This window comes from Bubalus kerabau, chromosome 17, assembly GCF_029407905.1.
Source record: "Bubalus kerabau isolate K-KA32 ecotype Philippines breed swamp buffalo chromosome 17, PCC_UOA_SB_1v2, whole genome shotgun sequence".
NCBI lineage: Eukaryota > Metazoa > Chordata > Mammalia > Artiodactyla > Bovidae > Bubalus > Bubalus kerabau.
Genome location: NC_073640.1, coordinates 57,989,890 through 58,014,061, shown reverse-complemented (window position 1 = coordinate 58,014,061; position 24,172 = coordinate 57,989,890). Strand labels below are relative to the sequence as shown.

Below are 24,172 nucleotides of genomic sequence, written 5' to 3'. Positions count from 1 at the left end.
CTCTCTCTCTTGGACCCTTCTCCAACCCTCCAGCAAGAGGGCCGCCTGTCTCTCTGTCCCTCCCCTTGTCTGTCTGTCCTGGTGTCAGTCAGCTGGGCCCTGTCGCCCCGGGACCACCTCCTCGGTGACCTGGGGCAGGGGTGGCAGCTCTGGGCACCCTTCCTGGCCCCTGGGCACCGCCCACCCACTTGCTGCTTCAACCGCATCCGGTTCCAGCTCTGGGCCCCCTCTCCACATAGGCCCCTTCCCCTGCCCTGGCGGCCTTGGTTACCTGGGGCAGAAACATCTGCAGGGAGTCCTGAGTGAGGACGGCCGTGGGGGCAGCAGAGGGTGGCTGCCCCAGGACAATCTTCTCCGGGCTGGATGCCAGGCCGGGGCTGGGCTGTGGGGTGGTGGCCTGAGCTGGGGCGGCAGCCTGTGGGGTGGGGGCCTGTGGTGGCGGCGGCGGCTGCTGTTGCTGCTGCGGCTGCTGGAGGCCCAGAGGCAGTGGGGTGCTGACCGTGGGGGGCGCCTGGGGCGCTGTCTGCACCGTGAGGACAGGCGTAGCCTCCCCACCAGCGGCGGGGGTGCCGGGTTGCACCAGACCATCGGGGGTGTTGAGCATGGCCACGGCACTGGGGGGCAGGGTGACCCCCTGGAGGACAGTGGTGGCGGCCGGCCCGGCGGCGGCCGGCTGGCTCTGTGTGGGCAGGCTGCCGGTGGCCAGCGACACAGGCATCTGGAAGAGTGCCGGCTGGCCCACCTGGATGGGGGCAGCCGAGAGAATGTGGGCAGCGCTGTGGGCCCCCGAGTGGGGGGCCAGCACGGGGCCCAGGCTCAGTGGGCCCGCCAGGTTCTGGTTGGTGAGGATGGGGTTGGCGATGAGCTGTCCGCCCGCGTGGGGGGCCGCGGCTGCCAGGATCTGCCCGCCCACGTTGGCTGGCAGGGCTGAGAGTGGCTGGGGGAGCTGGACCGCCGACGTGCCAGGCAGCAGGAACTGGTTCTGGCCCGGAAGCATGTGCTGGGCGGGGATGACGATGCTGCTGCCTTGGTTCAGGAGATGCACGCTCATGGGCTTGCTCAGGGTCCCAGGGGGCTGTGGGGGGGCTGCCCCCGTGGTGGTGGCCGGAGGCGGCTTGAAGACGTTGGCCTGCAGGGCGGGCGCCGGGAAGCCCGACAGCACCACGTTCTGGCCGGCCTTGCCCGCCGCCATGAAAGTCAGGTTCTGGGGAGCCTTGGGTGGCTGCTGGAGGCCCCCGGCCTCGCCCTGGATGGTGAGCGTGGCGCCCGCGGGGGCGAACGGCTTGGGAGTCAGCTGGTAGAGCTTGGGGGGCAGCACGCCGGCAGGCTTGGGCTGGATGGGCGTGGGCGTGCGGTGCAGAATGACGTTGGGCGCTTGAACCAGCGGCGACGTGCCCAGGCCGGGAGCCACCGCCAGCGGCTGTCCTGAGGGCGCCCCACTGGCCGCCGCCGGGGCGGCTCCCGCCCCTCCGAACACTGAGTTCCCATTGAGCGTGGTGGCCACGGCGGCGGGGAGGTTCTTCTGGAGGACCAGGCCGGCCCCCTGGGGTGAGACACCAGCCGATGCCAGGGTCACTGGCTCCGAAGGGCCGGCTGCTGAGGCCAGGTAGCCGCTGACGGGCACCTGCTTGGCCAGGAGCTGGGAGGTGGGTGGGTTGAGTGCCATGACGGGCTGGCCCACCACCTGGATGGGGGCCAGGCCGAGCGTGGCTGCTGCGGCACCCCCGGGGCTGCCATTTGGCAGGCCCTGAAGGCCCGGGATGGGCTGCAGAGTCACGTTGCCCAGGCCCACAGGCTGCAGGAAGGGCTGGACGCTCAAGGCTTTGCTGACCACATCCTGGGGCGGCACCAGGGCCTGGTGGGTCAGCACGGTGGGCGGGGCCTGCAGCCCCAGCAGGTCGGCGCCCCCTGAGAAGAGCGCCTGGGGTCCCGTGGCCACGGCAGCAGCCCCTCCGGCCCCCGCCGGGCCAGCCCCACCGTCCGCGGGCTGCAGGGTGGGCAGCTGGAAGGGACCCAGGTCCAGCTCGGCCTCAGCCTCGAGTGTCTGCTCGGTGATGTTGGCCTCCTGGAGGCTCTGCTGGAGAATGTCGCAGGGCTGGTCGGCGCCCCCCGCGCCCCCGCCGCCACCCCCGGCCGCGGGCGAGTCCAGGATGTCATCTTCCAAGAAGTCGAGGTCCACGCTGGGGGCCGGCTGGCTAGGCTCTGGGTTCAAGTGGTTGCCAGAGGCTTCTTGCACGTGGAGCTGGAGGCCGGGGAAGGTAGGGGAGGAGAGAGCCCAGGTTAGCAAGGGGCTGGGCCCAGAACACGGCTGAAGCCAAGGGTACCTGATGTCAGGGCAGCAGGGAGAGAAAGAACCTTCTACAAGAAGTGGCTGGACCCGGGTTCAAATCCCAGCTTCGCCAGGGCTGAGCTGGGCACCCCAGGGCTGGTTTAATCCGGCCTGTTTTTCCCCCCATCTGTGCACATCAGCAGAATGTAACAAAAACCATTTTCTAAACAGCCATACAGGCCCATGATGCTTATCTGCAATTCCAAAACCCCAAAGGCTCTGAAAACCACGAATGTTTTGAGAACTTTAGGCTGGAAAGCCCTGACTGGAATGCAACTGATGCTCAGAGAGAAAGGCGTTCTTCAGCCATGTAACAGGACTCGCCTTCAATGTGACCACAGAAAAGTGAGTGTGTTACGTTACATGCAGCACACATGTAGTCAGCATTGCCTTTCCAGCATCTGAAAAACCCTGAATCCCACAAGCCTGGCCCCAAAGGTTTTGGATCAAAGATCATGGTTCTGTTAAGTGCAGGAGCAGCAGCAGCCTTACCCAGTGCCAAGCGCACTGTGAGTTTGAGGTTTCTTAAGTGCTTTCTGGATGGTGATCCAGGTCACGAATGTACAATCAATACATGTATGCATTTTCGAGCAAATATTCCGTTAAGTAATGAGTATGCTAGCAGCATGGCATACCCACTGATAATGGGTCAAAACTGTTGTTAAAAAGATTCTGAGTTCATTCCACGTGGACGCTCAGAGCAGTACCTGGCACCCGAGAAACACCATCATCACTGCTGCTGGCATTACTGTTACTGTCTAGGTCGCTGCTGTCAGTAACAGCCCAGGGAGGTGGGCACTGCTCCCTCCCTGCCCCCTAGACTGGGAGGGGGTCATCCCGCTGCCAGGCAGGGGACATTGCCTGGTGAGACAAGGCTCAGCCCCCAACCAAAGACCAGGGGGTTCTGAGCTCCTAACTGCTAAATGGCTATAACCAAACCTGCCTCCTAGGACGGTTATGACATTTACTGACATCATGCACGTGAGGTGCTAAGAACCTGATGGGGTCCTTACAAGTTAAATTAAGACAGGGCGGCATGGATAAGAATAGCGCATACTCTAACCGATCTATAAGTGTAATAACACGAAAGTACTATTATTTGCTGGGTTCTGGATTTAGGCATGTATATTACGCCGGATCAATTATTTGGAATGTGTTATTATGGTGGTTGTGAGGATTAAATGAAAATTACCGTAAAGGGTCTAGCATATGATAAGTGTTCTGTAAATGACAGTTACGAAGACGAAGGAGGGGGAGGGAGGAGGAACAAGGAGGGGGCAGGGTAGGGAGAGAAGAGGGGAAGGGAGAGGCCACAGAAGGGGAAGAGGAGGGACGGGCCTGGCACGCAGGAGGTGCTCAATAATGTAGAAGGCCCACTGCATTCCCTGCTTTGGGCTTTGCTCATCATCCCTGCTCTTATTTTCCAGGCGGAGACGGAGGTCTGTATCAGTGGATCCTCTTCCCCAGGTCACCTTCTAGCCACCGCTGAGCCAGGACAGGACCCCCAAGACGCCCCCATCCCCATTCCTCAGGAGCCAGCCTCAGCCTCCATGCCAGCGCTCTAGCAGCTGATCCCTAAGGCCAGGAACCCCAGAACCGCACCTCCTTCTCTGAGGCACAGCCTGGGGGTAGGGGAGGTATCTGGCAGCCTTGGCCTCACCTGCACCCCACTCTGCTCTCAGTGACCACGCCCCAGCCTCCCACCCCCAGAGCAAAGTGCCTCAGGGAATGTGAGACGCCCTCCAACCCTCCCCCACTGGCTGCTCCATGGGCGTTCTGCCCACCGCCCTCCCCGAGCCCCCGCAGCCACTTACCCCAGGACCTTCATAGAAGGCACTTTGGGCCTCCCCAGGATTATCCAGGAGGTCATCACTGTCGAGCTGCAACAAGACCCGCCCCCACCCAAGGTCAATGGTCAGCTGGGCAGTGGGCCGGCCCACACGCTAGAACAAAAACCAATTTCAGGTTACATGGGCACAAAGACAAAGACGAGGTTGGGGGGGGGGTGCAGGGGGTGGGGGAGGCTCGAGGGGTACAGGAAACTCAACCTCCAGAAAAGAGGCCCCAAAGAAAGGGGCTTGGCTGCAAGTTTAAATCCTAAGGAGCCCCCAGCACCGCATCCGAGGCTCCCCAACATGCCTGCCTGGAACTCTCTAGAATCCTGCCTCTGCACCTTCACCCAAGCAGCACCCCTTTACCCTCTGCCTCTTTGGTAACACACCCTGCAGGGCCTGTCACACGTGCCTCCTCCTCCAGACGCGTGCCTCCTCCTCCCCACAGGTGCCCGTCTGTCCCTTCCTATGAAATCAGCCCTTCCTCTGCACAGCCGTGCTCCCCGGGCACCGGATGTGTGAGCTGCTCCCATGTCTGGGAGGGCAGCGACTGGTCTCATTCCAGGAGTTATCATCAATGCCGAGAACAGGCCTTAAGCGCCCACTGTCTGTCCACAGCCGAGTTCCCCAGTTTCTAGCTGATCCTCTTTTAGAACCCTAGACTGGTATGGGGTAGGCCAAAAAGTTCATTTGGGTTTTATCATCACATTTTACAGAAACACCCAAACCAACTTTTTTTGGGCAATTCAATATATCCAACAGCTGCCCTCAGACTTCTGGGATCTGCCCCAAACTCCCAGTCTCAGGGAATGGCACAACCCATTTGGTTGCTCAGGTCAAGTCCAGGAGGCAGTCTGGACACTACTTCACCATCTAATCCACCCTCAAGCCAAGTGACACTGCCTTCCAGGCCAACCCCAAAGTCAGCACCTGCCACCTCCTGCACCACCTGCCTTGGGGCTCAGGCCGCCATCCTCCCATCGCACTTGCCCCTGCTCCACAAATTATTTGATACATGCCCTTGAGGAGTGGAGCTCTTTTCCCTCCCTGAGTGTGGGTGGGCATGGTGACTCGCTTCCAGTGAATGCAGTGTGACTTCGGAGACTAGGTCATAAGAGGCACTCAGCTTCCTCCTAGCTCTCTCCCTTGGGTCACTTGCTTGGGCAAACCAGCTGCCACGTCATGAGGATGCTCAAGCAATCCTCTGGAGAGGCCCACGTGGAGAGGAGCCGAGGCCTCCAGCCAACAGCCACAGGAGTGAGTCCCTCACTGTGGAAGCAGGCCCCCCCAGCCCCAGGCAAGCCCTCAGATGACAACGGATCCAACCAACATCCTGAATGCTACTCAGGGGAGACTCCAAGATAGACCCCCAGCTAGACTGCTCGCCCATTCCCAATCCCCAGAAACTGAGAGCTCTAACAAATGTTATTAGAAGTCATTAGAAGCCACAATGTGTTGGGATAACTTGTTATGCAGCCGTAGGTAACTGATACAACCCCTTGTGGCTCAACAGACGTCCCCTCTTCCCCGCTTTGTTCCCCTCTCTGGAGTGCAAACAGAATATGCCATGTGGCTGCTTAATAACCTGTTGGAGCTGCCTGTCACATTCAGAATAAAGTCCAAGCTCCCCAGTCAAGCTCCTCTAGGCTCTGCATGACCTGGGGATTTTTGTCCACCCCAGTCCCCCCTCCTATTAGTCTACCTTTCTTCCTGGCCCCACTGGCCTCCTTTCTGTTCCTAGAACGGGTCAGACTTTGCCGCCTTCCCACCCGCTCTCCCCCTGGTCAGTGCACAGTGGGCACCTCCCTTTGGTCCTTCAGGTTCACCCTCAATGTTCACCCTCTGCCCACTGCAGCGAAAGGAGCCCCTGCCCTCGCCCCCCGCCTCCCATTCATTTTCTTCGGATCCTCTTTTGTGGTGCAAAAGTGATGTTGCTATTTCTTCTGCTGCCCGGCGTGGTGCTTTCCACCACTGCCTTTATTAGTCACTGGTTGCTTGTTTACCCAGGAAATGTGTATGGCGTGAGGGCAGGGATTTGCCGTCTCTTTCCCTCTTCGCCGTGAGCTTGGGGCCTGGCTCCTGGAAGGCAGATGTCTACTCAGTGTGGTGGTGGTGGGGGGCTTGACTCACAGCACCCTGCTGCCCTGGGGGACGCCTCGCCCTGCCCAGCACTCACCTTCTCGGATCCATGTAAGAAGTCGTTGAGGGCCTGAGGGTCACTGAAAGAGAGAAGGGGAGAGACACTTGAGGAGATGAGGGACAGGGGAGGGGAGGGAGAGTGAGAGGGGAGGTGGGGATGGGAAGCCCACTACTCACCAAATCACGTCTAGTAAGCATCTCCCATCCTCATCATCCATCGCCACTGGACAGGGTGGGGCGGGAAGAGGGCGACAGGTTAGACAGCGGCAGCGGGCCAGGACCCTCCCCGCAAGGACCATTCCCTGGGGGCCCAGACCCCTGGAGTCTGTGGGCACGGGTGGGGGGTGCAAGGCAGGGCCCTCCCCACCAGCGGCTCTGACCAGAGAGACACGGCTGCCTTTTCCTCCTCCCTCTGTCCCCCAGCATCCGGTGACAATGACGATGACGTCAGTCCTGACTAAGTGAGCCCTGATCACGTGCGGGCCCCGTGCTAAGTGCTTCACACACGCTAACGCGATTAATCCCCAGGGAATCCCTCGAGGTGGGTCTTGCCGCCCCCCAGCTTCGCAGAGGAGTTAATGCAAGGGCAGAGGCCGTGGCTCTCCGTCTCCCGGCTAGCAGAGGTCTGGCCCCTGGAGCCTGTGCTCTGCCTCCTGAGGGCAGGGCTGGCCCAGAGGGGGCGTGGGGGGGTTTGTCCTACACGTGACCAGGTTGGGGGGAAGGCAAGAAGGGGCCCAGGTTCTGGGCCCCCGTGGAAGACACATGCAGCGCGGTTCTCACGGAGGGAAAGAGAGGGAGAAGGACCCGGAGGGTAGGCGCTTGGCGTCAGGGCAGCCGCCGGAGCTGAGCCGAGCCCGTCAGAGTGATGAGGATGAGGACGGCTAACATCTGGCCCGTGCTTATCGCGTGCCCGCCAGGCACTGTCCCATGCGTTTTACTAATGTTAATCCCCATGGGGAAGGGTGCTGTGTGTCCCATTCTATAGCGAGAAAACAAGTTCTCTGTGTCTGCCCATCCGCCCACCCCCACCCCTCACCCAACCTCCCACTGCTCCAAACATCCCACCAGGCTTCCAAGCACCCATCTTGCCAAACTTCCGCCTCATGGTCCATCTCTCCTGTCTTCCAAACACATCCAACTGATCCATCCTTCCATCTGCCCACACATCCTTCCCTCCCAACGAGAAATCACACACAACCCCAGCTCAGAGCCATGGACTTCTTACTTTCTTTTTTTTTTTTTTTTTGGTAGGGAGAGCAGGAGTGGTCCTGAACTCACTGAGGAGGATCTACCCCTCCCGCTACCTCAAAACACACAAAATCTCACTTGTGCCCTCAGCTGGGTCACTCCGACAGTATCCTCTAAACTTCCCAATCGCCACCCCAACCCCCAGTAACCTCAACGGCTCTGTGACATAGCCGCAGGAGGAATCCCGCATCGCTAGTTCAGGGTCTTCTCTGAACTGTGCTTTGGAGGTTCTGATGAAAGCAAAAACACCCTCTGGCCAGAAACACGCATGTGGGCCAGAAATGTTACACGTGTGCACACACATATGCACACATGTACACACTTCACGGGCCCCAGGTTACAAGGCCAGTCTAGAACAGAAACGCCCATCTTCAGGGCCTCACACGCCTATCGCCCTCCCCTCCAGAGCTAGCCCTGGGCACCGACCCCAGAGAGGCCTTTCCCTTCCAAGACTCTGGCTGCCCCGGGCGTTGGTGACAACATACCCTCTCTGGCTTCACATCCCCGCCCCCACCCACGCTTCCTTCTTCCCAAGTCACCAGCTCCGCGGGCTACGAGCCCCTGCCCTTCCCAACCAGCCCACAGTGGGCAAGGCCTGGCCGGGGAGCAACCTGGCAAGATCTGCAGAGCACGTGGAGAAGAGGGGGATGTGGGAGGGAGATCCTGCCTTGCCTGTAGATGGTGAGGAGGCAGGGGGCTGGCCCAAATGACCCCGGGGCCCCAGGTTGGAATGGGGGGTGCTGAAGGTTGCGGCTAAGTCAAGGAGGACCGTCCCTTCCAGGCAGGTGGATGGAGGAGGTGGGCCCTCCGGCAATGAGCTGACGCTTGGCTGGTTACCTGCGCTACAAACGAATCATGAAGGGAAGGAGGGGGTGTCCACTCCAGGTCTACGCGGGGCCCCCAGCTGGGGACTTGGGGAGTGTCCTTTCGGGGGCCAGCTGTGGAGAGAGAGGGAGAGAGAGGCTGTGAGTGGGACCGTCAGTGAAAAGGAGAAAGATGTAGCCAGAGAGAGGAGAGGTCAAACCCAAGAGTACAACCAGAGGAAACGTTGCACATGATCACACACGTGGTAAGTGCAGGCAACACTGCCGTGTGTCTACCTGCACTGCGTATGTACATATGCACACATCACGCAATAGCACGCAACACCACGCAACACCGTACGGCATACTCCACCGGTACTTCTGAGCCATCGGCCCTGAGGAAATACAGGGTAGGCTTCCTGCCAGCCTCTGGCCCCATTCTCATCAACCCAACAACACACCGCCTTGGTTATGTGTGTTTCTGTTTAAAGACGCCTTGTTGAATATAAATCGGTGAGTCGCTCACACTGGGCTTGTGGCCAACAGCGCTGTAACTCAGGTGTAACTGCTCACCTCCGCACGTGCTTTCTCCACAGAGCTCACTGCAGCCTTCCTGCCCTTACGCGCACTGGGGGGCCTTGCACCTCTGTGCGGGAGGGGCCGTGTTTAACAGCAAAACCACTCACCAAAAGCACAGAAGTGCAAAACAACAGGGCCCTAAGGAGGATGCTTGTTGACAGCTGAACTGAGAAGGCAGAGGGTCACAGTGTTCCACCTCCGCTGGGGGATGTGCTCTGAGACTCAAACACTTCACGACTCTGCACGTGACTGGGAAAGCCCCATACTGATCTGGGGGCTTATTGATGTCAGTGGGTGGGTGGATTCACAAATACGGAATTCACGAACACCGAGGGTTGACCTGACGTGATGACGGGGATGATTTAAGTGCTCTGCGTGTTTCGCCTGTGTCACCATCTTGGACTCCCTACGAGGCGGGTGCTCTGCTTAGCCCCATTCTGCAGATGAGGATGGCGAGACTCCGAATGGCATACGCCACCCCCACGTGCCTCCAGTGGTCAGCGGCCAGGCTGGGATCTGAGCCAAGGCAGGCTGACTGCAGAGTCCCCGCCCTTAACCACAGTCCCACAGACAGCCCTCTCATCGTGGTGTTTCTCTTCAAAATGTGAAGCAAACATGGCCACAGTGTCAAGATAAGACAAAGCTGGGTGTCAAGCCTTTGTTAGCATTTTGTGAATGCCTGGGATAGTTCAGATCCAAAGACGCGATAAGGGCGAGCGGATGGGAGAGAGAGGAGGGACGGGAGCTGCTGCTCCTTTTGATGGCGAGTCCCAGACCCCCGGAAAGGTCTAGAAAGCCTCTGTCACAGGACCCTGGAACATGGAGTCCTGGCCCATCTAGGCTGCAGGGGCACTGCCCTGGCCCGGAAGTGATCCTAAGCGCCCGTAGTGGCTTCGTGAGAGCCGCCAGCTCCACGTGGGTCCCCACCCACCTCCTCCCTGCCCCGAGCTTCGGGTGTGGCCCAGGTTCTGTAAACCTTGGACCAGAAGGAGAGCCAGGAGGCGGGTATTTCCCGAACGGAGCCCTCCAAGTGGGACCTGCGGGTGAATGTCCAGCAGGAGGCGCCAGGCTGTGAGAATCTGTCATCCCTGCGTTTTCATTTTGATGGTGACGGCTGCTCAATGGGTGAGGGGGGCTTTCCGGGCAGAGGACAGATCCTCACTGCGATGGGGCGTCAGTTATATGCGGGTTTAAACATTTATAGCTCAGGGCTTCCCTGGTGGCTCAGTGGTAAAGAACCCGCTGGCCAGTGCAGGAGACGTGGGTTCGATCCCCGATCCAGGAAAACCCAGCACACCCCTGCGACTACTGAGCCTGGGCTCTAGAGACTGCAAGCTGCAACTCAGTACTGCAGCCTTCTCTAGAGCCCGTGCTCCACAATGAGAAGCCCACACACCGCAACTAGAGTAGCCCCCTGGCAGCAATGAAGACCCAGCGAAGGAAGGAAGGAAAGGAAAGAAGGAATGGATTCTAGGTGTGTAACAATGGCATCATATTCTTTTGTTTCATTTAGAGTGTTTACCTTTCAGAAATACATCCTAAAATACGTAGAGGTGACATGATAAAACAACTGTGACTTAAGTTCAGAATAACCCAGCTGTGTGAGTTCAGAGGCATATTGTCCGATGCGGTTCAAAACAGTACCCACTTAGCCACGCGTGGCTACATACATTTAAGTTCAAGCTGCTGAAATGAAATTATGGCAAAGGACTGGAGTAGGTATTTGTCCCAAGACGACATACAAATGGCCATAAGCACACGAAAAGATGATCGCCACCACCAAACATTAGGGCAATGCTATCGAAACCACCGGAGAAGGCGATGGCACCCCACTCCAGTACTCTTGCCTGGAAAACCCCATGGACGGAGGAGCTGGTGGGCTGCAGTCTGTGGGGTCACTGAGGGTCAGACACGACTGAGCGACTTCACTTTCACTTTTCACTTTCCTGCACTGGAGAAGGAAATGGCAACCCACTCCAGTGATCTTGCCTAGAGAATCCCAGGGACGGCGGAGCCTGGTGGGCTGCCGTCTATGGGGTCGCACAGAGTCGGATACAACTGAAGCGACTTAGCAGCAGCAGCAGCATCGAAACCACAGATGCTGCCTCACTCCTATTAAATGGCAACCCACTCCAGTATTCTTGCCTGGAGAATCCCAGGCGGAGCCTGATAGGCTGCCGTCTATGGGGTCACACAGAGTCGGACAAGACTAACGTGACTTAGCAGCAGCAGCAAAAATTCAAAAATTAACAAGTGTCGCTGAGGACCTGGAGAAACTGGAACCCTTGCGCCCTGTTGGTGGGAATGTAAAATGATGCAGCTGCTGTGGAAAACACTTTGGTGGTTCCTCAAAAAATTAAAAATAGAATTAGCATATGACCCAGCAAGCCCACTTCTGGATATATATAACACAAAAGAATTGAAAGTGGGGTCTGGAAGGGCATATTTACGCAGCCCTGTTCATGATTTGCAAGAGCCAAGAGGTACAACAACCCAGGTGTCCGTCAACAGATGAATGGATAAGCCAATCGCGGTTATCTGTTTACAACAGAATTATTATTCAGGGAGGAAAGGCTGAAGGGACGGCATGGATGACTCTGTGCCGAGTGACGTCAGCCAGTGACAAAAAGACAAGGGTACCATCTTATTCCACTCATGATGGAGAGACAGGAAGTAGAATGCAGTTTGCCAGGGGTTGGGGGGTGGGGTGGAGAGAAACGAGGAATTCTTGTTTAGTGGGTATCCCGTTTCAGTTCTGCAAGATACAGCAAGTTTGAGAGAAGGGTGGGGGTGATGGTTGCACCACCATGCACACGCACTTAAGGTCGCTGATCTGTACACTTAGGTATGGCTGCGATGGTCAGTTTTGTTATGTGTGTTTTAACCACAATAAAAGGATGGGAAAAAGAGGGGACAACCAGGAATATGAAAGTTTTCAATAAAACAGATTCACATTAAAAGTGTAAAGGAAATTAAAACACTGAGTTCGCGGTCACCCCCGCCACATTTCGTGGGCTCAACAGCCACACGTGGCTAGTGGCTACCACGTGGAACAGCACAGATCTAGAACATTCCCGTGGTGGCAGGAAGCCCCCTTGGACAGGGCTGGTCTGTCAGAGTGGTGGAAAACCGAAGATTGGTAAAGCATTGGTTGATGCGGTTCAAGTTTTACTGTCCTCTCTGCTTTGTGCACATTTGCAATTGTCCACAATGAAAAATGTTTACTTTGAAAATACTTGAGCATCAAAAATCGTGCGAGTCTCTGACTGTTCACTGTCAGTCTCCCCTGCGAAAATGTCAACCCTCCAACTACAGGGATTTTTGTCTGTTTTGTTCCTTGTGGAACGCTCAGAGTCCACACAGGACACAGCACATGGAAGGAGCTCACTAAATTATTTGCGGGATGAATGAATGAATTTGCAGGGAGGGTTAAAACAAACCCACTCATTCGTTTAAAGAGCAGCCTGGCGAAAAGGGCGTTTATTCATTGTCCGTTCTGTGTCGGGGAGAACTGAGGATCCTGTAATGAGCAATGAGATCCTCCAGCCCTTGACCTTGGGGAAGATGATGCTTAGTGGTTCTCAACCAGGGATGACACTGGATGCCCAATGTCACATACATACTCAAAAAGCTTTTGGAAAAAAAAAAAATGATCGGGAGACTGGGGCAGGGGACACACAATCAGCATGCAAAGCTGCAAACCCAAAATATCCGCACGAGAGGACGTCTTCCGCCCCTGCAGAGCAGAAGCTTGAAAAGCCATTGTATGGTTCCACTCAAGTCCCAGCATGATGTGGACACATGGATAGGGCCACAGCCAACCCTCGAAGCTTGGACACATGAGCGAGAGAGGAGCATTTGCTGCTGTCAGCCACTGAGATCTGGGGCTCACTTGTTACTGCACATCATTCAGTCGAAGCTGACTGATACATCTTAGAAGAGCACTCGCCTACCCCAGCGCTTCCTCAGTATCAGGCCCTGTGCCAACTCCATAGCAACTCCTCCCAGAATCCAGGGAGACAGGAGGAATGTTTCCCATTTCACAGCACAGGAAACTGAGGCTCACAGGGGCCAGGACACTTGCCCCAAATCACACCATGGGACCAGTCTCTGAACCCAGGCCCTGTGATTCCAAAGAACTTCATTCTCCAGCATCGGGCTATAAAAAGCATGAGAAGCCAGGCCTGCAAAACCACAACCAGCTCAAGAGAACAGCCATGACGCAACAATGACAAAGTGTCCTTCCAGAAAATCGTGTGAATTCCTCCGGCACTTGGAATGCCTTCAGAGTTTTGCGTTGTCATCAGGAGTTGTGCTGAAGCCAGGGTGCTGAGAAGGACACAGAATTCAAAGTCCCCGTGAAGCTCCATAAACAGGCTTATTTTAATTTCCTGATAGGAATGCTACTAACCCTCAGGTTATTTGCAAGTCATAAAAAAGAAAGTCAGCGGAACCCTATCATTTGCTGATGGGAAGTGATAGGCAGAGAAGAGGATATGGCAAAGTCTAGCTGTTGCTTTTCCAAACACCATTTCCCCAGCCCTCCTTGTCTTGCTCACGGAAGCCCGATCTCGGGGTAACACTTGCCAACTCCAAGATGTAAACAAAGGCTGTTCTGAGTCAGTCTTTTTCAAACTACGGGTCACGCCTTTGAGGGTTGTGAAATCCAAATAGCAGGTTGTGACCAGGGATTGCTTTTAAGTTAAAGAGTATAGGATCAAATGGCTTGGGATAGAATAGAAAACATTAAAAGGCATCACACAGGGTTTCCATGGACACTGGTTTCAGTTATGTGTATGTGTGTGTGTGTGTATGTGTGTGTGTACATATTTCCTACTGTAGGTTGTGGCCAAAACAGCTGCTATCCCTTTATCAGACATTCACTTTCCAAGGCTTCCTTGCAGCCAAAGTAGTCACAGTTTTGCAAATAAGTAAAAAGCAAAGTGTATAGAATTGGGTTCTGCTCAATGAGTCTTTCGGGGAAGACAGAATTTGAGAAAGTTTTTCTTCCAGAATATAAAGATAGAGCTTCTCTAGGGAGAAAGTCATTTCTCATTTTGAATATAGTTGAGAAGACTGGAGCTGTGGCAGCCATTTTGCTGCCATGAGGCAATAAACCTGAGGCTGATAAGCCTACCTATAGAGAATAACTGATGAGAGAAAAAGACTAGGTTTTTAAAAACTCCTCAAGGCTTGCCTGCCTCTAGACGTCTTAATCTTTACAGCTTAAGCCACTATTAAGATTCCATTGTTTGCAAACACAATCTGACACAAATGAGTTAGTACTTCTAGGTATCTTTGCAACCCATCACAAAGACTCTCGCAGCCTTCCATGAGTCAAACTGTACTCTGAATCCACTGAGAAGAGAGGCCCAGCAAAATGGCAGAGGGCTGATGATAAGGAGATCTGAAAAAAAAGACTACTGTGCTCGACTGCAAAAGCAGCCAGAAACTTTTCTCCTCCTGGTCTTGCCAGGGCCTCCTATCAAGAGATGGGAGTCTATTAACCAATCCTTGAACTTGGGTTGGCCTTTTGACTTGCCCTTGGCCAACAGGATGTAGCGGAAGTGACAGTGTGTGTTTCTGAGCCTATTCTTTGCCCAGCTGACGTGTAAAGAAGTCCAGGTTTGCCTTCTGGAGGACAAGAGACAAATGCCATCACCGCCATCATTCCAGTTCACAGGCAGCCAAGCTGTCGAAGCAGAACCACCTAGCTGACCTACAGCTGACCACAGCGAAGTAAGAGAGAAGTAATGAGGTGCCCAGGCCAACTTCCAACCATTAGGATCACGGTTTTGTTTTGACCTACTGTGGCATATCGTGCTTTTCAAAGATGGCTGCAGTAATGTCTCCAATCCCCCATGATCTTCCACAGTGTTAGTCCCCTTGAATTAAGCAAAGTTTGTGACTACTTCAACCAGGACAGTGAAACAGAAGCGCCACTATGTGACTTCTTAAAGCCAATTCAGTTTCTGCTGTGTCCATCAGGACATTTACCCTAGACGCCCTAAGCCACCTTAATGGAATTCTGGCCGCTTTGGGGAGGCCATGCTATGGGGAGGCCTAAGCTAGGCGCACAGAGAGACCACAAGTAGGTGTTCTGGTTGACAGTCATATTTTCCAGTCATCCCAGCCCAGGTGCTAAGCATGTGTGTGAATAAGCCTTCAGCCCCTAGCCTTTAGGTCGTCTCAGCTAAGAACTTAGACGTCTTGGAGCAGAGACTCACTATGTCAAATTCCTGGCGCATAAAACTCATGGGCACAATACAATTTTTCCCTTAAGCTTTGGGATAATTTGTTAAACAGCACTAACAACCTCTAAAGATTGGGGGTTGTTTGTTACGTGGCAGCAGCTAACTGATACAGCCCTCTCTAGAGATAAAGGAACAGCCATGACCTCATACCTCTGACTCACCCAAGTCTTATCCATTCCGCCTCCCAAATCTCTCCGCTCTATCTCCTCCTTTAAAAGACCACTATTCCTGCCCAGATCTAAGTCTCATTGTCTCTCTTTCCATCTGTCCATCCAACCAGCCTGCTTTAACATGCAGGGTAACAACTGGCTGCTCTGTTTTTAAAATATTCAAGCACTTCCTTACTGCTTGGTAACTAAATGCTGCCCCAACCCCCAGAACCTCACCTGGCTGCTCAGAACCACCTGAGATACCCCCATGGCCCAGCACAGCAGGGAGCCTGCAGGTCCCTCCCTTGGCACCATGCTGGACACTGCCTGACTGGTATCCATGCTGCTTGTCATGAATTTTAAATATCACCACTGCTGCATCCAGCCATTCACCCGCTGATGGGCAAGTGTCACTCAGCACCTCCTGTATTCCTGGTCCGGGCTGGGTGCTGAGATACAGCTGTGGACAGAGATATACCTTCACAGAGGCAAGGCCACAGGTAAAGATGCCAACCTGCCTCCTACTACTGGCTAGGGTCTCACTGGCCTCTGCTCACGCATGCCAGCCCCCATCTCACCGCTAAGGAAACTTGCTCAGCTGGCTGGAGTCTGGCAGTTCAGGCGTTTGAGGTGGTGCAAGTCTGTGCCCTCTGCCCTCGGTCACCACCACTTCCTGCTCTGTCGTCCTCTTCGTCACCATGACCAAGGTTTGCCCAGGGTTCACCGCAGTCCAGGTGCTGTTCTCAGTGCTTCATCTCACCTCACTGCAGCCTCAACAACAATCCAACATGGCAGGTGCCAGTGTTCTCGTACCCATTTCACAGCTGAGGAAACTGAGGCTGCGAAAAGGACTAGGTAACTTGCCCAAGGATCGCCCAGGTAGCAGGATGGCAGAGCTGGGATTCGAATCCAGGCTGACAGGATCCCGAGATCATGGGAACTACACAGTGGTGGCTGCCTGGCTGGCTATCCCCTGTCCACCCTGCCATGGGTGTACTTCCTGCAATGTCTTCATAGGCCCCCCACCTTCCTCCAGGCACCCACTCGGGTGCTCTTCCCGGACACTTTCCTGAAACGCTACACAGAAATCATAGCACTTTCCCCACACCTGGGCCACATACACAGACTGGGTGATTCCCCGACGGGCATCCCACGGTGGACTCAACATACCACGATGCCGAGAAGTCATGTTCTTAGGATGCTTTTTTTTTTTTTTCCTGACCATGCCACACGGCTTGTAAGATGTTTTAGTTCCCCGACCTGGGATGGAACCCAGGCCCTCAGCAGCAAGAGTGCAAGAGTCCTAACCACTGAACCGCCAGAGAATTCCTTAGGATGCATTTCTAAGGCATCTGTAGTGCACTGCATGGTGGGCCCTCTAAAAAGATACGTCCACGACCCCAAATCTGTGAAGGCGGCCTTCTTGATTTGGGAAGAAAAGGCTCTGTAACTCAGTGAAGGATCTCAAGATGAGATTATCCTAAATTATCTATGAGCCCTGAATCCAACAACCAAAGACTATTTTTGGCCACATCACGCAGCATTCAGGATCTTAGTTCCCTGACCAGGGACTGAACCTGTGGCCCCTGATGTGGAAGCACAGAGTCCTAATTACTGACTCATCAGGGAATTCCCGACCAATGACCTTTTAACAGACAGAAGATACAAAAAGAGAATGTAGAGATTAGAGTGATGCAGCCTCAAGCCCCAGACCACCCAGAGCCACCAGAAACAGGAAAAGACAAAGGATTCTTCCCCAGCGCCTTCAGAGAGAGCATGCCAATACCTTGATTTTGAACATCTGCCCTCCAGAACTGTGAGAATAAATTTCTGTTATTCTAACTTGTTGTAAGATAGATGCTTGTCATCTGTGCTAGGCACAGGATATATATGCACCAACCACCACGTACAGTTGCGCAGGCTGTTCACTGCACAAAGGAATCCGGCATGGGTACAAGTGGGGCCTGAAATCCAGCAGAAATCTGCTCACAGCAGCGAGACTCAGAGGAGAGCTACATCCACACTTGGAGAAAAGACTCACTTATCCTAATTCACTCAAGGGAGACTCTTAGGGACTGTGCCCTCCCAGAAGAGACCTTTTGCAATTCCGTGCAAAGACCTAGTAAGAGTAAACTGGGCCGCAGATATGTAGCCACGGGCATGCCGTGTCAATTTCAAAGCCAGAAAAGAAAAACAGGGAGGGGAAATGTTAATTCCTCACCCACTCCCACCCTTTTGGGGGGAGAGAAAGAAAGCTATTTGGAGAGCAATTAAAGTCGACACCAGCTTTATTTTCAGTGACCTTTAGAGTTCTCAAATCACTGAATGAGTTTAACAACATAAAAGCGTGCCCTATAAAACTTGGATTGCTCATAAAGTGACTGGTGTCTAGCTCCTAAAAGCCTCGTTTACACAGGTAGTTACACACTAGAAGTGTTTTGTACATTCTTTCTTTTTCCTTTTGCTATTCACCACTGTTCTGAATGCAGCTATATAGCTGCAGGCCTGCCAAGAAAATCAGGCATCTGAAAAGGTTTTTGCCTTTTTTTTTTTTCTCTTAATACTAGTGTGTAAAAAACAAGAGGAAACTCAGAAGGAATGGAACGGGCAATGGGGCAGGGGGCGGTTGTGAAGGGAACACAAGCAGTTATTACCTTGACAGGGCACAGGGTCACCCAGGGCATCAGGCAACAAGAGAAGGCTTCAAGTTCAGGACAAAATGGAGCTAAGAGAAGTGAAGGGGAAACAAAAGCCCCTACAGCATCCACACGTGCTTTAGACCACTTGTTCCTAAACGTGGGCAGGCACCAGAACCACCTGGAAGGCTTTTAAAATAAAGAATGCATTTCAGAGGGGCTTCCCTGGTGGCTCAGTGGTAAAGAATCCGCCTGACAATGCAGGAGACGCAGGTTCGATCCCTGATCCGGGAAGGCCCCACGTGTCTCGGAGCGATTAAGGCTGAGTTCTGCAACGAGAGACGCCGCCACAGTGAGAAGCCGGTGCACCACAGCTAGAGAGCAGCCCCTGCTCTCCGCAACTAGAGGAAACCCACGCAGCGGTGAAGACCCAGCATGGCCAAATGAATAAGTAAAATTATTTTTTAAAAAATGGATTTCAGAACCTGAAGGTCTGGGGCAGGGGACTGAAAATCTGCATTTCTAACAAGCTCCCACCTGATGCTGATGCTGCTGGTCCCAGGAGAACCACTGCTCTAGAAGCTTGGGTGTCTTTAGTTCTCCTTCTGGGGCTCTTGCCCCAGAACACAAGCCACCAGTTTCGGGCCAGTGTCCAGGCCCCTGACAAAGTGGCCTCACGGGGTCCTCTCCGAGGCTCAGGAGGATGCAACAGCCAGTCTCAGTCTCACAGCTTGGTAAACAGAACTTGAACTTGCTTCCATTCAGCAATGTACCTTCCCAAGAGAATGACTCACAATGAGTGCAGGTCTTTTGTCCCTTTGCCAGAAACTTCCTTTCACAGCCTCATTTGCAGCTAAGTATGGACATGGGAAAGAGTTTTACATTTGGATTTAAAAAAAGCCTTATATTAGGAAGGCTACTATTCCTACTCCTACTCCTGTCCCTACTCCTTCCTGCTTGAAAGGATGATGTGAAGCATGGTGATAATGGCCGGTGCTAGCGCAGCCATTTTGCACTCCTGAGGGGCAAAGGTCAAGCAAATCAGAGACAGACCCAGTGGCCAGGCAGTACTGGGCTGCCAAATATCCCTGGAAAGGCCTTCCACTAGATGTCTTGCTCCAGAAGAGAATTAAAAGCATTGATTAACTAAGGTTAAACAAACACTTAGTCTATAACCCAGCAATTCCAGTCCAAGGCATTGACTAAGTGGATGTAAAAAGTATGTCTACAAAAACATTTGTACAAAAATTTTCCTAGCAGCCTTATTAACAAAAGCCCCAAATTGGAAACAGCACAGATGCCTGTTGACTGGTAGCTGGATAAACAAACTGTGTTATAACCACGCAATGGAATATAGCTTATTAACGAAAGAGAATAAACTACTGATACAGACAAGGTCATAGATGAATCTCAAATCCACCATGCGAAGCAAAGGAAGCCAAGCACAAAAGACGACCCACTGTGTGATCCTCTTTAAGTCTAGTTCTAGTGAAACTGACAGGAAAAAGATCAGGGTGTAGTTGCCTCAAGGGGGTGGGATGAAGGGGATCGGGCTAAGTACTGACCAGGAAGATCCACAAGGAAATCTGGGATGACGCAGATGGTCTATAGCTAGATCTGGGTTATGGTTTCCGAGGTAATATTTGCCAAAATTCATCAAGCAGTGCAGGTAAGATTTGTACATTTTATTATATCTAATTTGTATCCCAGTGAAGCACAACTAGTGTGTTAAAATAATAAAGCCTACACAATCAATTCTTGTTATTTGTCATAGTTACGTTCTACAGAGTTGCCACAAACACTGAATTCGAGAACAAGGAACTATTGCTCCGGAGAGAAATACAGGTTCTTATGAGCCTCTGGTCCCAACATTTTCATCGACCGATCAATACATAACCTTGTTTTTACGAGTGTTTCTGTTTAAAGACACCTGATCTAATATATACTGCTGATTCATTCGCATTGAACTCATAACCCGCGGCCCTGTAACTCGCACCTGAACGAAGCTCATCTGAGACACATCACAGACTTCTGGAGCTGAGGACCACAAGCCAACACTTCAGTGCCATGCTTGGGGCATTTCAATGAAATGAATCACCAACGAAGAGCCCCCAAATGTGAAAAACGTGGCACTAAACAGGCCAAGAAAAAGCCACTTGCCTGCGACGGAAGAGCTGAAACAAGAAGACTGTGTCGCCACGGTCTATCTCAGCTGGGAAAAGGCACACGGGGACAACTCAAGACTTTCATCTGCTCTGCACGTGTCTGCAAACGATCAGGAAAGCATTATGAGTGCTGATTTGGGGCTTACAAAGAAATTGCAGCAGGTAGATGAATTTGCAAAAACAGCACGAGGAAACAAGAATTGACCATATAGGGAAATAATTATCAAGATTATAACACATTTACTCTTTACCCGGAGATGTCCCTCATGGGCCTGATCCTCTAGTAAAAACGAGGATGGGGGACCTGGAGATGGGGACAAATGGGATGGAGACACTCCGCTGCAAATTTTTCAGAAATATTATTTGGTTTTTCAGCCAATGTCCTAATCATTCAAAAAGGCAAATATTAAAAACTGGGTTAGGGACTTCCCTGATGGTCGAGTGGTTAAAAATCTGCCTCGCACTGGGACGTGGGTTCCATCCCTGGTCAGGGAACTAAGATCCCAAACACTGAAGAGCAACTAAGCCCACACACAACTACAGAAACTCGAGAGCCACTGCTCGAGAGTCCTGATGAAAAGTCCTGCATGATGCAACCAAGATCCCACGTGCCTCGACTAAGACCCGGCGGCAGTTAAATAAAAAGAATGTTATAAAAATAAATTAAAAATGGGTTAAAAAAATAAACCATTTTTTTCTAGGCAAGAGTACTGGAGTGGGTTGCCATTTCCTTCTCCAGGGGATCTTCCCGACCCGGGGATCGAACCCGGGTCTTTGGCATTGCGGACAGATGCTTTACTGTCTGAGCCACCAGGGAATCAAAATAAATTAAAAATGGGTTAAAAAAAAAAATGAGAGGAATATTCCCACCATCGCTCATCAGATCAACTGTTACTTGCAGCTGAACGCACACAAACTAAAAGCTATCCAGTGGTAACAGCAAGCGCTGGGATTTGAATCCAGATTCTGTGGAAGCCTTGGGCTGCCTTCCAGGACATGGCCCTGCCCCATTTCCAGTGCCCGTGAAAACGCTGGGAATCTGGCCATATGCTGGCATGACCTCCCTTCCTTTCCCCAGCAGAAACTCTCTTCTCCCTGAACTTGGAGGGAGCCTTCCTAATCATGGCCTGATTTCTCCCACATGATGACTGAGGCAGAAATACGGGAGAGTCCTGAGAAGTGTGAGCCAGAGGCCCATGCCAGGAAGGGCGGGGAGCTGGGTGGGCAGATCCTGAGCCAGTCATGAGTTTACAATCCTGGCTTCAAGATGCCACGCTCCATCCTGTTTCTTAACAAATGTCTGTACCTCCCTCTGTTGTGGTTTAGTTGCTAAGTTGTGTCCGACTCTTTTCCGACCCTATGGACTGTAGCCCAGCAGGCTCCTCTGTCCATGGGATTTCCTAGGCAAGAATACTGGAGTGGGCTGCCACGCCCTCTTCCAGGAGATCTTCCCGACCCAGGGATCAAACCCGCATCTCTTATGTCTCCTTCATTGGCAGGCAGGTTCCTTACCATGAGCACCACCTGGGAAGCCCACTCATAGGCAGCATAGTCCCTCTAGCCCTGTCTGTGCTCACCAGCTGGAAGGCTGAACCAGCCTCAGTCTCCTGCTTCTTCTAGAGTCCTTTCTCAACTCAGCTCCCCACTCCAGGGCCAATAAGATGCATGCCCTGAAGGTCACGTGGTTTCCCCTTCTCAGGATGCTCTGCTACCCCTAACAAAGCGGTGCTGGGGAGACAGCAGCAGGGACAGCAGACATCCCTGCTCTCCTGGCGTGGTCTAGGGCAGGAGCCAGACCACAAAACAGACACTGTGCTGAATGGAGAAAAACAGGATGCAGGAGAAAGGTGATGTGGGGAGGGGGTGGGGGTGGCTGGGGTGCATTTTTAGTGGTCAGGGTGTTCACACGAGGAAGGGAGTCTGAGCTGATGCGCAGAAGGATTGAGTTAGGCAAATGGGGAAGGGCGTTCTGAGCAGAAGGCAGAGCAGATGCAAAGGTCCTGTGGCAGAAACGTGCTGGGGATGCTTAAGCAACCGCAAGGAGCTGAAGCGACGTCAAGGAGGTGGGGTCAGACAGGTGATGAGGACAAGCCATGGAGGCCTTGGGTTTTTCTTTTGCATGAGTCCAGGGAGGTGACTAGACTTGGGCTTTCACTGGATCCTTCTGGTTGCAGAGTGGAGAGTGGATTGCAAGAGGGGATGATGGGAGTAGGGAGCCCAGAGAGGAGAGAATGGTGACAGGTTAAACTATCAGTCTCTCAGACCTGTCTGACTCTCTGCAACCCCATGGACTGTAGCCCGCCAGGCTCCTCTGTCCATGGAATTCTCCAGGCAAGAATACTGGAGTGCGTTGCCATGCCCTTCTCCACGGGATCTTCCCGACCCAGGGATTGAACCCAGGGCCTCCTGCATTGCAGCAGATTCTTTACCACTGAGCCACCAGGGAAGAGAATGGTGACAGGGGAGGAGGTAAGAAGTGCTTGGATTGTGAAATGACGGCAAGGCAACAGGGTCTGCAGACGGACTGGCTAGGAGGTACGGGGACGAGCAGAGTCAAGGGCCTGCTGTTATCTGAGACGGACGGGAGGGTAGAGCAGCTGAAAGTGGGCAGCCAGGCAGGACGAGAAGCCCTCACACGCCCTCTTGTATCAGCACTCTTGGTTGACCTAGCACCTTCCAGTTAAGGCCATTTCTCCTTAAGGTATTCTGATGGTCCCAAAGCTATTAATTATCTTATTAGCAGAGGGATTGACCTCCCACCTGGGGCAAAAGCAGGCGGGGCTGCTCAGTGTCTAGACAGAGAGGAATAGCTGAGACAAGCAAGACCTCCAAATCCTCCTCACCCAGCAGCTCTCTGTGTATCTTGTTTCAGAGTCTGGCCTTTCCCCAAAGGCTAAACTGAGATTCACAGTTTAGATCTGACTCTGAATCCTTAAACCACCTGGGGGTATATGGTGTGAGTTAGGGTGCTCAGTTGCTGGTATCCAACTCTCTGCAACCCTGTGGACAGTAGCCCACCAGGCTCCTCTGTCCGTGGGATTCTCCAGGCAAGAATACTGGAGTGGGTTGCCATTTCTTTCTCCAAATGGACCCACCCCATTTCGTCTCTTTCCAAATGAGCTTTTGGTCCCCAGCTTAGCTTATTAAGTCTCTCCTTTCCCATCAATGAGACCAGTGGCTACTCTGGTCTCACACCAGAGGTCCATACGTGGTCTGGCTCTCGACCTGGGCTCCGTTCTATTTCATCGGTAGAATGTCAATTTCAATTTATTCCCTAATCTCAGAGATAAAACGTATTCAGCTGGACAGGTAATCAATACACGGATTGACACTGCATAGGATGTGAGGGACAGTCCAGATAGCAAGACGCCTTGGAAGAGCACAAGGTGCCCAAAGCAGATTGTGATGTCCCTCTCCTGGACGACACATCCTTCAGTAAGCTGACATATATCACACTGCCAACCTTTAACAAAACTATCCTCACAAAGAGACAGAAGGCATAAAAAAGTACTTACAAAGAAACCAGGAGATTGAAAATAATAATCTGTGGACACAGCAGGTCACATATCGTATGATTCCATTGATATGAAATGTCCAGGTAAACCCATAAAAACAGAAAGCAAATTCCAACCAGTCCATCCTAAAGGAAATCAGTCCTGAATATTCACTGGAAAGACTGATGCTGAAGCTGAAACTCCAATACTTTAGCCACCTGATGCAAAGAACCGACTCACTGAAAAAGACCCTGATGCTGGGAAAGATTGAAGGTGGGAGGAGAAGGGGACAACAGAGGATGAGAAGGTTGCATGGTATTGCTGACGCGACGGACATGAGTTTGAGTAAACTCCAGGAGTTGGTGATAGACAGGGAGGCCTGGCGTGCTGCAGTCCATGGGGTCGCAAAGAGTCAGACACAACTGAGCAACTGAACTGAACTGAACTGAGGAGCTTCGGGGATGAGAAATGAGGATAAATTGCTTAACGGGCGTAGGGCTTCCTTTTGGGCAAGGGAAATTATCCTAGATAGATGGGTAGGCAG

At 53.0% G+C, this 24,172-nt stretch overlaps 1 protein-coding gene across 1 annotated transcript in view; it reads right to left on the bottom strand.

Moving 5' to 3' along the window:
* The window catches only part of BICRA (BRD4 interacting chromatin remodeling complex associated protein), a 74,947-nt gene that overhangs the window by 15,523 nt on the left and 35,252 nt on the right, over window positions 1–24,172 (bottom strand). Inside the window, exons 2-6 of the mRNA XM_055554215.1 lie at window positions 8,386–8,486; window positions 6,478–6,523; window positions 6,338–6,380; window positions 4,144–4,209; window positions 272–2,242 (exon numbers count right to left, since the gene is read on the bottom strand). Of these exons, the coding sequence (XP_055410190.1) occupies window positions 272–2,242; window positions 4,144–4,209; window positions 6,338–6,380; window positions 6,478–6,518 (2,121 nt within the window). The 5' untranslated portion in view covers window positions 6,519–6,523; window positions 8,386–8,486. The remainder of the gene's footprint in view (window positions 1–271; window positions 2,243–4,143; window positions 4,210–6,337; window positions 6,381–6,477; window positions 6,524–8,385; window positions 8,487–24,172) is intronic.